The sequence below is a fragment of the Bufo bufo genome, chromosome 7 (assembly GCF_905171765.1).
Source record: "Bufo bufo chromosome 7, aBufBuf1.1, whole genome shotgun sequence".
NCBI lineage: Eukaryota > Metazoa > Chordata > Amphibia > Anura > Bufonidae > Bufo > Bufo bufo.
Window position 1 is genome coordinate 7,297,850 of NC_053395.1, and position 13,844 is coordinate 7,311,693.

Here is a 13,844-nt window from a genome sequence, read left to right on the forward strand (position 1 = left end):
CTCCTCCTCCTACTCGGCTTCCTCCTCCACTGCTTCCACCAGCTCATCCGGTCAGCCACACACCTTCACCACCAACTTCAGCACAGCCCGGGGTAAACGTCAGCAGGCCATTCTGAAACTCATATGTTTGGGGGACAGGCCCCACACCGCACAGGAGTTGTGGCGGGGTATTGAACAACAGACCGACGAGTGGTTTCTGCCGGTGGGCCTCAAGCCAGGCCTGGTGGTATGCGATAATGGGCGAAATCTCGTGGCAGCTCTGGGACTAGCCGGTTTGACGCACATCCCTTGCCTGGCGCATGTTCTGAACTTGGTGGTGCAGAGGTTCATTCACCACTACCCCAACATGTCAGAGCTGCTGCATAAAGTGCGGGCCGTCTGTGCGCGCTTCCGCCGTTCACATCCTGCCGCTGCTCGCCTGTCTGCGCTACAGCGGAACTTCGGCCTTCCCGCTCACCGCCTCATATGCGACGTGCCCACCCGGTGGAACTCCACCTTGCACATGCTGGAGAGACTGTGCGAGCAGCAGCAGGCCATAGTGGAGTTTCAGCTGCAGCACGCTCGCGTCAGTCGTACTGCCGAACAGCACCACTTCACCACCAATGATTGGGCCTCCATGCGAGACCTGTGTGCCCTGCTGCGCTGTTTCCAGTACTCCACCAACATGGCCAGTGGCGATGACACTGTTATCAGCGTTACAATACCACTTCTATGTCTCCTTGAGAAAACACTTAGGGCAATGATGTTAGAGGAGGTGGCCCAGGTGGAGGAGGAGGAGGAGGATGAGGGCTCGTTTCTAACACTTTCGGGCCAGTCTGTTCGAAGTGGCTCAGAGGGAGGTTTGTTTAAGCAGCAGAGGACAGGTTCACAAGTCGCCAGCCTAGGCACTGTACTGGAGGACGAGGAGGATGAGGAGGAGGAGGTGGAGGGGGACGAGGATGACGCAAGTTCACAGCGGGGTGGCAGCCCAGGCCCATCACTGGTGCGTGGCTGGGGGGATACGGTGGACGATGACGATACGCCTCCCACAGAGGACAGCTTGTCCTTACCCATGGGTAGCCTGGCCCACATGAGCGAATATATGCTCCAATGCCTGCGCAACGACAGCAGAGTTGCCCACGTTTTAACGTGTGCAGACTACTGGGTGGCCACCCTGCTGGATCCCCGGTATAAAGACAATGTGCCCACTTTAATTCCTGAACTGGAGCGCGACCGTAAGATGCGCGAGTACAAGCGCACGCTGATAGAGGCGCTCTTGAGAGCATTCCCACATGTCACAGGGGAACAGGTGGAAGGTGAAGGCAGAGGAGTGGCAAGAGGTCGCCAACGCAGCTGTGTCACGGCCAGCTCATCTGAGGGCAGGGTTAGCATGGCAGAAATGTGGAAAAGTTTTGTCTCCACGCCACAGCTATCTGCACCGACACCTGATACGGAACGTGTTAGCAGGAGGCAGCATTTCACTAACATGGTTGAACAGTATGTCTGCACACCCCTCCACATCCTGACGGATGGTTCGGCCCCATTCAACTACTGGGTTTCGAAATTGTCCACGTGGCCAGAGTTAGCATGTTATGCCTTGGAGGTGCTTTCCTGCCCGGCGGCCAGCGTTTTATCTGAACGCGTATTCAGCACGGCAGGGGGCGTCATTACTGACAAGCGCAGCCGCCTGTCCACAGCCAACGTGGACAAGCTGACCTTCATAAAGATGAACCAGGCATGGATCCCACAGGACCTGTCCCTCCCTTGTGCAGAGTAGTCCTTATTAACTGCCTAAAACATGTCTTGTTGTGCTACGGGCCACTTCTTTATTTGATACAAATTTTATGAAACCCACAGTTGAATGAAACTCTTCTCTGTCTGGGCGCCGGGGCCTAACCAGATGAAAGTGGCCGGTTAAACTAACGGGTGACATGAAGCCATAACCTCTGCCATGCTACCTCTGTCTTCTGTCTGGGTGCTGAGGCCTAAGTCAAATAAAGCGGTCTTCTGCTGTGCTGGGGGATATGAAGCTAATCTCTGACCTCTCTCCTCTGTCTGGGTCCAAAGGCCTAAATCACTGAAAGAGGCCTTCTCCTGTGGTGTGTGATATGATGCCAGAATATGTGCTGTGGGGCCTCTCTCCTCTTCCTGGGTGCAGGGGTCAAATAAACTAAATTGTGGCCTACTCCTGTGGTGGTTGATATGATGCCTGATTCTCTGATGTGGAACCTCTCTCCTCTGTTTGGGTGTAGGGGTCAAAGTCTTTCAAAGTCGCCTTCTCCTGTGCTGATTGATATAAAGCTGATGGTTGTGCCATCTGACATGGTTGCCAGGGTCTGATTCAATGGGGGCCTACTCCTGTGGTGGGTGATCTAAATGCCTGATTCTCTGCTGTGAAACCTCTCTCCTCCGTCTGGGTGTAGGGGTCAAAGTCTTTCAAAGTCGCCTTCTCCTGTGCTGATTGATATGAAGCTGATGGTTGTGCCATCTGACATGGTTGCCGGGGTCCCATTAAATTGGGGCCTACTCCTGTGGTGGTTGATATGATGCCTGATTCTCTGATGTGGAACCTCTCTCCTCTGTTTGGGTGAAGGGGTCAAAGTAACTAAATGGTGGCTTCTCCTGTGGTGGCTGATATGATGCCAGAATATGTGCTGTGGGGCCTCTCTCCTCTTCCTGGGTGCAGGGGTCAAAGTAACTCAATGGTTGCTTCTCCTGTGGTGGCTGATATGATGCCAGAATATGTGCTGTGGTGCCTCTCTCCTCTTCCTGGGTGCGGGGGTCAAAGTAACTCAATGGTGGCTTCTCCTATGGTGGCTGATATGATGCCAGAATATGTGCTGTGGTGCCTCTCTCCTCTTCCTGGGTGCAGGGGTCAAAGTAACTCAATGGTGGCTTCTCCTGTGGTGGTTGATATGATGCCTGATTCTCTGCTGTGAAACCTCTCTCCTCCATCTGGGTGTAGGGGTCAAAGTCTTTCAAAGTCGCCTTCTCCTGTGCTGATTGATATAAAGCTGATGGTTGTGCCATCTGACATGGTTGCCAGGGTCTGATTCAATGGGGGCCTACTCCTGTGGTGGGTGATCTAAATGCCTGATTCTCTGCTGTGAAACCTCTCTCCTCCGTCTGGGTGTAGGGGTCAAAGTCTTTCAAAGTCGCCTTCTCCTGTGCTGATTGATATGAAGCTGATGGTTGTGCCATCTGACATGGTTGCCGGGGTCCCATTAAATTGGGGCCTACTCCTGTGGTGGTTGATATGATGCCTGATTCTCTGATGTGGAACCTCTCTCCTCTGTTTGGGTGAAGGGGTCAAAGTAACTAAATGGTGGCTTCTCCTGTGGTGGCTGATATGATGCCAGAATATGTGCTGTGGGGCCTCTCTCCTCTTCCTGGGTGCAGGGGTCAAAGTAACTCAATGGTGGCTTCTCCTGTGGTGGCTGATATGATGCCAGAATATGTGCTGTGGTGCCTCTCTCCTCTTCCTGGGTGCAGGGGTCAAAGTAACTAAATGGTGGCTTCTCCTGTGGTGGCTGATATGATGCCAGAATATGTGCTGTGGGGCCTCTCTCCTCTTCCTGGGTGCAGGGGTCAAAGTAACTCAATGGTGGCTTCTCCTGTGGTGGCTGATATGATGCCAGAATATGTGCTGTGGGGCCTCTCTCCTCTTCCTGGGTGCAGGGGTCAAAGTAACTCAATGGTGGCTTCTCCTGTGGTGGCTGATATGATGCCAGAATATGTGCTGTGGTGCCTCTCTCCTCTGTCTGGGTCCAAAGGCCTAAATCACTGAAAGAGGCCTTCTCCTGTGGTGTGTGATATGATGCCTGAATATGTGCTGTGGTGCCTCTCTCCTCTTCCTGGGTGCGGGGGTCAAAGTAACTCAATGGTGGCTTCTCCTGTGGTGGCTGATATGATGCCAGAATATGTGCTGTGGTGCCTCTCTCCTCTTCCTGGGTGCGGGGGTCAAAGTAACTCAATGGTGGCTTCTCCTGTGGTGGCTGATATGATGCCAGAATATGTGCTGTGGGGCCTCTCTCCTCTTCCTGGGTGCAGGGGTCAAAGTAACTTAATGGTGGCTTCTCCTGTGGTGGTTGATATGATGCCTGATTCTCTGCTGTGAAACCTCTCTCCTCCATCTGGGTGTAGGGGTCAAAGTCTTTCAAAGTCGCCTTCTCCTGTGCTGATTGATATAAAGCTGATGGTTGTGCCATCTGACATGGTTGCCAGGGTCTGATTCAATGGGGGCCTACTCCTGTGGTGGGTGATCTAAATGCCTGATTCTCTGCTGTGAAACCTCTCTCCTCCGTCTGGGTGTAGGGGTCAAAGTCTTTCAAAGTCGCCTTCTCCTGTGCTGATTGATATGAAGCTGATGGTTGTGCCATCTGACATGGTTGCCGGGGTCCCATTAAATTGGGGCCTACTCCTGTGGTGGGTGATCTAAATGCCTGATTCTCTGCTTTGAAACCTCTCTCCTCCGTCCGGGTGTAGGGGTCAAAGTCTGTCAAAGTCGCCTTCTCCTGTGCTGATTGATATAAAGCTTATGCTTGTGCCATCTGACATGGTTGCCGGGGTCTGATTCAATGGTGGCCTACTCCTGTGGTGGGTGATCTAAATGCCTGATTCTCTGCTGTGTAACCTCTCTCCTCCGTCTGGGTGTAGGGGTCAAAGTAACTAAATGGTGGCCTACTCCTGTGGTGGGTGATATGATGCCTGGTTCTCTGCTGTGGGACCTCTCTCCTTTGTCTGGGTGCTGTGGTCAAAATAATAGTAAGTGACCTTCTCCATTGGTGGGTGACTTGAAGCCTGATTCTGTGCTATGGGACCTCACTCCAATTAATATTGTTTAATTTTTATTTATTTTATGTTAACTCATCATTTCCCTATCTACATTTGTTTGCAGGGGATTTAACTACATTTTGCTGCCTTTTGCAGCCCTCTAGCCCTTTCCGGGTGTGTTTTACAGCCTTTTTAGTGCCCAAAAGTTCGGGTCCCCATTGACTTCTATGGGGTTCGGGTTCGGGATGAAGTTCGGGTCGAGTTCGGATCCCGAACCCGAACATTTTTCCAAAGTTCGGCCGAACTCGTCGAACCCGAACATCCAGGTGTTCGCTCAACTCTAGTGGTCGGTCATTTTAATTAGGGGGGAGGGGGGGGACCGGCCGCACTGGCCACCAATGTGTTAAATACAAGGGATGGAGGGAGGGGGGGCCGGTCGCACTGGCCACCAATGTGTTAAATACAAAGGAGGGAGGGGGGGCCGGCCACCAATGAGTTAAATACAAGGGGGGGGAGGGATGGGTGGGTCAGCCCCCTGCTGCCTGGCAGCACCTGCCAGGCAGCAGGGGGCAGTCATGTACACAGTTCTTTTAGTATATTCTAACCTGAAGGGTCTCCATCACCATGGGAACGCCTCTGTTAGAATATACTGTCGGATCTGAGTTTCACGATCTAACTCAAATCCGATGGTATATTCTAACATAGAGGCGTTCCCATGGTGATGGAGACGCTTCAAGTTAAAATATACCATCGGATTGGAGAAAACTCCGATCCGATGGCATAATAGGGACTCCTGACTTTACATTGAAAGTCAATGGGGACGGACCCGTTGCAATTGCACCATATTGTGTCAACGTCAAACGGATCCGTCCCCATTGACTAGCATTGTAAGTCAGGACAGATCCGTTTGGCGCCGCACGGCCAGGCGGACACCAAAACGACTTTTTTTTCATGTCCGTGGATCCTCCAAAATCAAGGAAGACCCACGGATGAAAAAACGATCATGGAACAACGGAAATCCGTTTTGCGGACCGCAAAAAAAAACTTCCGTGTGCATGAGACCTATACCTGTCTGATTTTTTATTCTTTTTAAAATTAAAAACTACAAAAATGATCCCTTATTGGGGGCAAATGCCTTCTAGCAACAAGTTTGGTGTTAGAAATGAACATATATATATATATATATATATATATATTGTGGCAGTGGAGCTGCCAGAGGGCCATATGAAGGCCATTTAAATGGTGTATCTCACCCAGAGGAGCCTGGGTGAGAACAGGGAATGGCTGGGAGAATAGGTTTTTCCCACTGTCTGCAGCAGCCAGGCTGGTAATGAAGGTAATTAGCAGCCAGCTGAGGAGCTCAGGTAAATGTGGGCTGAGCTCCTCAATCAGGGCTCCCTGTCTGGGGAAGGAACAGGCTGCGCCAAGGCCTGTGGGAGCCGGGACCATCTAACCCTGTGTGGGGTAAGTACCATGTTGTGTTTTGGGGAGCTGGGTGGTACACCTAGATCCCGATAGAGAGGGAGAACTTCTGTTTAGTCAGTGGCCAGGCGGCTGTGGATTTTTGTTTATGCTTTATGCTTTTGGTCTGCTGTAAAAGTGATAAGAAAGCTGGCCGTGGCACGTTTACACCCAAATCTGCAGTGTTGGAGTGGCCTCTTGAGGTGTGCCAACCGTCTAAGGGTACTTTCACACTAGCGTTTTTCTTTTCCGGCGCTGAGTTCCGTCCTAAGGGCTCAAATCCGGAAAAGAACTGATCAGTTTTATCCTAATGCATTCTGAATGGAGAGCAATCCGTTCAGGATGCATCAGGATGTCTTCAGTTCAGTCTTTTAGACTGATCAGGCTTTTCAGAAAACCGTAGCATGTTGTATTTTTAATTCCGGCCAAAAATCCTGAACACTTTGACTGAACGCCGGATCCAGTCTTTTTCCCATTGACTTGCATTAACGCCGGATCCGGCGCTGTGTGTTCAGTCAAACCGGATCCGGCTTTTGCATGTTAAACCCGAAAAATGTGAAAAAAAAGTTAAAGTCCATAAATGGCGGATCCGTTTTTTCCAATGCATTTTTTCATTGTGATCAAAATCCTGATCAGGATTCAAATGTAATCCGTTTTCACACGTTTTTCCGGATCCGGCGGGCAGTTCCGGTGTCGGAATTGAATGCCGGATTTAAACAACGCTAGTGTGAAAGTAGCCTAAGTAGAGAAGACGGCGATCCTGGAGAGCTAAGTGACCCCCCGAGTTGTCACTATATTTATATATATATATATATATATATATATATATATAAATATACACATATAATCTGTTTTATATATACACTGCTCAAAAAAATAAAGGGAACACAAAAATAACACATCCTAGATCTGAATTAATTAAATATTCTTCTGAAATACTTTGTTCTTTACATAGTTGAATGTGCTGACAACAAAATCACACACAAAAGAAAAATGGAAATCAAATTTTTCAACCCATGGAGGTCTGGATTTGGAGTCACACTCAAAATTAAAGTGGAAAAACACACTACAGGCTGATCCAACTTTGATGTAATGTCCTTAAAACAAGTCAAAATGAGGCTCAGTAGTGTGTGTGGCCTCCACGTGCCTGTATGACCTCCCTACAACGCCTGTGCATGCTCCTGATGAGGTGGCGGACGGTCTCCAGAGGGATCTCCTCCCAGACCTGGACTAAAGCATCTGCCAACTCCTGGACAGTCTGTGGTGCAACGTGACGTTGGTGGATAGAGCGAGACGTGATGTTCCAGATGTGCTCAATTGGATTCAGGTCTGGGGAACGGGCGGGCCAGTCCATAGCATCAATGCCTTCGTCTTGCAGGAACTGCTGACACACTCCAGCCACATGAGGTCTAGCATTGTCTTGCATTAGGAGGAACCCAGGGCCAACCGCACCAGCATATGGTCTCACAAGGGGTCTGAGGATCTCATCTCGGTACCTAATGGCAGTCAGGCTACCTCTGGCGAGCACATGGAGGGCTGTGCGGCCCTCCAAAGAAATGCCACCCCATGCCATTACTGACCCAATGCCAAACCGGTCATGCTGGAGGATGTTGCAGGCAGCAGAATGTTCTCCACGGCGTCTCAAGACTCTGTCACGTCTGTCACATGTGCTCAGTGTGAACCTGCTTTCATCTGTGAAGAGCACAGGGCGCCAGTGGCGAATTTGCCAATCTTGGTGTTCTCTGGCAAATGCCAAACGTCCTGCACGGTGTTGGGCTGTAAGCACAACCCCCACCTGTGGACGTCGGGCCCTCATATCACTCTCATGGAGTCTGTTTCTGACCATTTGAGCAGACACATGCACATTTGTGGCCTGCTGGAGGTGATTTTGCAGGGCTGTGGCAGTGCTCCTCCTCTTCCTCCTTGCACAAAGGCGGAGGTAGCGGTCCTGCTGCTGGGTTTTTGCCCTCATACGGCCTCCTCCACGTCTCCTGATGTACTGGCCTGTCTCCTGGTAGCGCCTCCATGCTCTGGACACTACGCTGACAGACACAGCAAACCTTCTTGCCACAGCTCGCATTGATGTGCCATCCTGGATCAGTTGCACTACCTGAGCCACTTGTGTGGGTTGTAGACTCCGTCTCATGCTACCACTAGAGTGAAAGCACCGCCAGCATTCAAAAGTGACCAAAACATCAGCCAGGAAGCATAGGAACTGAGAAGTGGTCTGTGCTCACCACCTGCAGAACCACTCCTTTATTGGGGGTGTCTTGCTAATTGCCTATAAATTCCACCTGTTGTCTATCCCATTTGCACAACAGCATGTGAAATTGATTGTCACTCAGTGTTGCTTCCTAAGTGGACAGTTTGATTTCACAGAAGTGTGATTGACTTGGAGTTACATTGTGTTGTTTAAGTGTTCCCTTTATTTTTTTGAGCAGTGTATATAAAAATGAGTTTTTAGTCTGTCTGTCTGTCTGTTCTTTATGCGCGACCAAACGACTGGACCGATCTTGACCAAAGACTGCAGACAACTGACACACCTCACACAAACTCCTGTCTCTCTGCCTGGAAAAACGACACAAACAGCCAAGTTTTTGTGGGTGAAAGGTCGGTCACAGCTTTATTCTTATTTTAGCTCAATCCTTTAAGAATAACCCAACAATAACTGCCCGGCCCAAAGCCGGTCCCCGGAGTGCGAGAAGCGCTATGCCACACCAAACATTGGTGCGCAAGTCCGCCTTCCCCTCCGCTGTAACTTTTGTCATCCTCCGACCTCCAGCTGTGACTTGAATCAGAACTGAAAAGACAATACAAAAACATCGTAACAATAACCAAAGGGAGGGAGGGTGGGAAGCTTCCTTCCAGAGGTGCCGGAAACTGAGAGGCAGGACACAGGGATGACCCTCCTTTTTATTAACTCTAAGGGGTGGTGACTTCACCTATTACCCTGCCCCCCCAAGGGAGGGGGGGAGCGAGCACTTACCAGCTATGTTCCTACAGCAGGACGACAGTGGGAATTAACTCCCAAACTGCCAGCAGTGTCTGCAGTCCGGCGCGCCTGCGTTATACACTGTGGCGCTGGTAGACTGCAGACAACTGACACACCTCACACAAACTCCTGTCTCTCTGCCTGGAAAAACGACACAAACAGCCAAGTTTTTGTGGGTGAAAGGTCGGTCACAGCTTTATTCTTATTTTAGCTCAATCCTTTAAGAATAACCCAACAATAACTGCCCGGCCCAAAGCCGGTCCCCGGAGTGCGAGAAGCGCTATGCCACACCAAACATTGGTGCGCAAGTCCGCCTTCCCCTCCGCTGTAACTTTTGTCATCCTCCGACCTCCACGGAGGAGCCCGTGTAACTCTACACGGCGCTCCGACCCCCACCCAACAAAAACAAGGCTTGCTCAACACCATCCTGTAGGCAGGGAGGAAAATATCTAAACCGATATCATTAAGGTGCACACCATCGGGCCGCATCAAACGGTGGTTGTTTTTTTTTTTTTTTTTTGTGGGATAAATTGTATTAATAGCCTGGAAGGAGTTTTGAACCCATGAACACTGCATGCAAAGCAAGTGTCTTACCACTGAGCTATAGCTCTAGACAATCATCTCTGACCACACAATAATGACTTCAGGAAAGAAAGTTGGAATTCTTTCTAAATCTGCTCTAATGAGGGTAATGAGCTCCGCTACTATAAGCAAGCAGAGGTCATTACCCCCAGCATGGATCGCAAGGATCACAGGGGGGCGTGCCAATGTGCTGAGGTGAACCGATTCCGGCAAAACCTGCGACCAGCGAAGGCCACGGATGCCACGCCAAATGACTTCCACATTCCGGAAACCCAAGCTCCGACCGCCGGGTCTTGTTTCAGCTCTCTGATCTAGGTTGCCGAGACTGGGCAAGCCGGGCCGGGGATGCGATATAACGACACACTAGAACCCCGGCCAAAAATGTCTGTTTTTGACCGGCGGAGGCGAATGCGCACCAAGGAATCCGTAATAAGGACATCATCTTGCAAAACACCACCTGGCCGGAACTTGGTCGGGGGGAGGAGCTCGCTTATCCGAAAAGCCCCGAAAAACGCCAGGCAACCCAATAACCTAAAATAAAAGCTAACCCCGGCTAAGCGGCGTTGGATAACCGCCGCCGAAACGCCTGCTTCCCTTGCCTGCAAAATAAAGTCGATGGTTATGCGCAGCCGATCCGACACTGAGGAATGGACCGGATGAGTCCCTGCTAGCGCTACCCAGCCAGCCCAGGCCTTACCATAACCCGTCCAGGTCCTAGGAGCCACTGAGGCTCTAATGAGAGGCATCAATCGTTCAGCGGGATGTCCCAGAGATGGGCCGGGCCTATGGATCCGTCCGGTGAAGCTGCTGGCACTAGGGTCCGGAACTCCTGCCAATGGAAGAGAGAAAGCGCATCAGCAGAACTGTTAAGGGTACCTGGAACATGAGAGGCACGAAAATAAATATTATCCTGCAAACATCTCAACACCAGGTGGCGCAACATCGCCAAAACAGGGGGGGATGAGGAAGACAACCGGTTAATGCAATGAACAACAGACATATTATCCGTCCAAAAACATACCCGCCTATTTTGTAGCGAGGGACCCCATAATTCAATGGCCACAATAATGGGAAAAAATTCCAACAAAGTAATATTGGAACAAAGGCCCGCTGCGCGCCACTCTTGAGGCCAAGGGGATGCGCACCATTGGGTACCTAGGATGGCCAAAACCGGCAGAACCCGCCGCGTCAGTAAACAGAGACAGGTCGTGGCTGGAAATTTCCGAGAGCTGCCAGCACGTATGGCCGTTATAAGAAAACAGAAAACTGCGCCACACCTGAAGGTCCTGTTTAAGTTTGCGCGTTAAGCGTACATGGTGCCGCGGGTTAGTGATGCCCCGAGTCGCCAAGGACAAACGCCTGGAAAAGACTCTGCCCATCGGCATGACACGGCACGCAAAAACAAGGAGACCCAGTAGGGACTGCAACTGCTTGAGCGTGACAGATTTAACAGAGCAAAAACCTTCAATAAGTGCTAACAGCTTGGCAAGCTTATCACAAGGGAGCCGGAAAACCATAGCTAGTGAATCAATTTCAATGCCTAAGAACACAATGTTGGTGGACGGGCCTACCGTTTTATCAGGAGACAGGGGGACCCCGAATCTGGACATTAGGAAACAGACAGTGTCTAACAGGAACTTACACTTGGGGGAATCACCTGAGGGCTATGAACAAGAAGTCATCTAAATAATGAATTATTGAACTAGACCCCGTCTCAAACCTGACGACCCATTCCAAGAACGAACTGAACAATTCAAAGAAGTAACAAGACATTGCGCATCCCATGGGCAACCGGGTGTCATAATAGTAGCAATTATCAACCATGCAGACTAGCAGATGGTAACAATCCGGGTGCACCGGGAGAAGGCGGAAGGCGGACTCAATGTCTGACTTTGACAATAAGGCACCCCGGCCTGCCGCTCTCAGTAAAGAGACAGCCCTGTCAAAGGAAACATAAGAGACTGTAGCGTCCTCCTTAGAAATACCGTCATTAACAGACTCGCCTTTGGGGAAGGACAAGTGATGGATAAGTCTAAAACTACCTGGCTCCCGCTTCGGTACCAGGCCCAATGGAGAAACCCGGATATTATCAAAAGGAGGGGACGGAAGCCCTTTTATTGGGGTAGAGCTCTAACCATGGGGACATCTCTGCTACGCTCACTGGGCTCTTTTGCGGTAGAGGAAGCATTGGATCTGGCCGGCTGCTGTCTAGGGCATCGAATGGCCGAATGGGATCCCCCACAGATGGAACACTCATGTTTGAATTTACATAGGGCGAAGAACCTGCAGTGGCCTTCGTTATACAGCCAGCAGGATCCTGGCCTGCGGATTGACACCGGCCCCTGACCACTGGAAGTGAGGCCGGGGGCCGCTGACTGAAAGGGCACAGATTTTTGTGACAGCATCAGTCGCAACCAGAGGTCTGTGGATTTGACACCCCAACCGATATCCGGCTGCAGTGCCAAACGCCTACGGAACTCCTCGTCGTAGCGCCACCAGGCAGAACCGCCGTGGGACTTATAGGCGCTATAAACAGATTCCAAATACAGAAATAATTCACCGCAGAGCTCTGGGTGCCTCTGTGCCATAACATGACCTAAGACCGAGAAGGCCTGTAGCCAGTTACCCATGGTGCGCGCCACTTTGGGCCGGCGATCGGTAAACCTGTCTGAATTTGGGAGCCGCTCTTTATCTATCGTATGCTGGTCTACAGTAACTAATGACCAGATGTCTATGTATTGGTTAGACCAAATTTTCTCCTTAGTGTCCATGTCCAAGTGCGCCCCCAAAGGAGACAGGCCGCAAAACAGCGATTCTTTATGATCACCTGCCCTAGGCGGGGCAGCAGGAGGGGGCTTACCTGCAGCAGCATTACTCCCGTCCAAGTGCGACAATAAAGATTTAAGTACCGGGACCAACTGGGGACCCAAAGAGGCCCCCCAAGCCCCCGTAAAATTCAACTCACCGGTAGTAGAAGGACCTGGAGATTCCACTGGGGCGATTGGAGGATTCGGATCCTGCACCGCGCTGGCCCGGCTGGCCCCGCGAGAAGCCCGTGCAGCGGATGAATGGGCACCCCTTCTGCGTTGTGAATGAGACCTGCCAGCGGTATCGCTGCAGGAGCTGACCTCCGTTGATGAAGGTGACCGCCAGCGAGACGATCTGGAGCGGGCACTTCTGTGGGACCGCCGCGCAGACCGTGACCGATGACGGGAACAACGTTGATGACAAGCTGCCGACCTGCGCCGGTAACGGCGGACGGATACATCAGGTGAGTTTGAAGATGAGCGCCGTCTGGAATTGGGACGTTCCCCCATATGCGCAATAGCGGCAGGGACCCCAGTAGGGGGACCTAAATGTGCCATAAGCGATGAGGAAGTGGTGGGATTGGCTACAATAAAGTCAGGCAGGGTGGCCTGAGTGGGATTGGGGGGTTGGAGGGGTGGGCTGGCAGGGGCATTAGTGCAACTGTTGGCACTCCCAGGAGCCTGTACCTCGGTAGAGGGGGCATCCCTGGGCTCATCTGCAGATGACACATTAGAATTTCTATTGCCCATAATCCCAGGGGTGACAGTCTGCAGCAGGGAGCTGCGGAGAGAGGAGCTTGCCTGCCAGGGAGCGGGAAACTGCTGAGGACTGGAGGGGGGCGGAGCCACAGACCACGCTGCCGGAAGCACTGACTGCACTCCGGCCAGCTCTCTGGAAACATCGCTACCCCGCTCATTAACACAGGTGAGCGCAGCTGTATGCTGCGCTGCAGGGACCTGGGATGCCTGGGCACTCAGTGCCAGAGTGGGGGCAGAGATCACAGCAGATGTGTGCACACTAGCCCTGTTACTAGGCACTAGCTCGGGCAAGGGGACAGAGGAAGCTCGGGGGTTAATGAAAGAAGCAGGGGGCGGGAGACCAGAACGTGCTGCAGGCTGAGCTGATAACACTCCTGCACACACGCTGGAGGCTGCGCCCCCCCGCTTTGAACCTCTCACAAGTGGAGGAGGGAGGGAGGCAGAGCTGAGTCTGGCTGGGGCTCTAGTACGCCGTTTAGGGCGGCCAGAAA

At 51.6% G+C, this 13,844-nt stretch overlaps 1 protein-coding gene across 1 annotated transcript; it reads right to left on the reverse strand.

Moving 5' to 3' along the window:
* Positions 1-9,773: 9,773 nt before the first annotated feature.
* On the reverse strand, positions 9,774-13,370 carry LOC121008052. Its single transcript, XM_040440330.1, has 2 exons — positions 12,753-13,370; positions 9,774-10,616 (listed from the first exon to the last, which is right to left on the reverse strand). The coding sequence occupies exons 1-2, from the start codon at positions 13,342-13,344 to the stop codon at positions 10,099-10,101; spliced, it is 1,110 nt and encodes a 369-aa protein (XP_040296264.1). The 5' UTR covers positions 13,345-13,370; the 3' UTR covers positions 9,774-10,098.
* Positions 13,371-13,844: the final 474 nt, after the last annotated feature.

What these genes read in the sequence shown, in the direction of transcription:
- LOC121008052 (XM_040440330.1), bottom strand. Translation starts at nt 13,344, where the DNA reads ATGGGCAATAGAAATTCTAATGTGTCATCTGCAGATGAGCCCAGGGAT. An exon ending in TCCAGGTCCTTCTACTACCG is followed by an intron (nt 10,617 to 12,752) that starts GTGAGTTGAATT and finishes TTCCATTGGCAG; the next exon opens with GAGTTCCGGACCCTAGTGCC.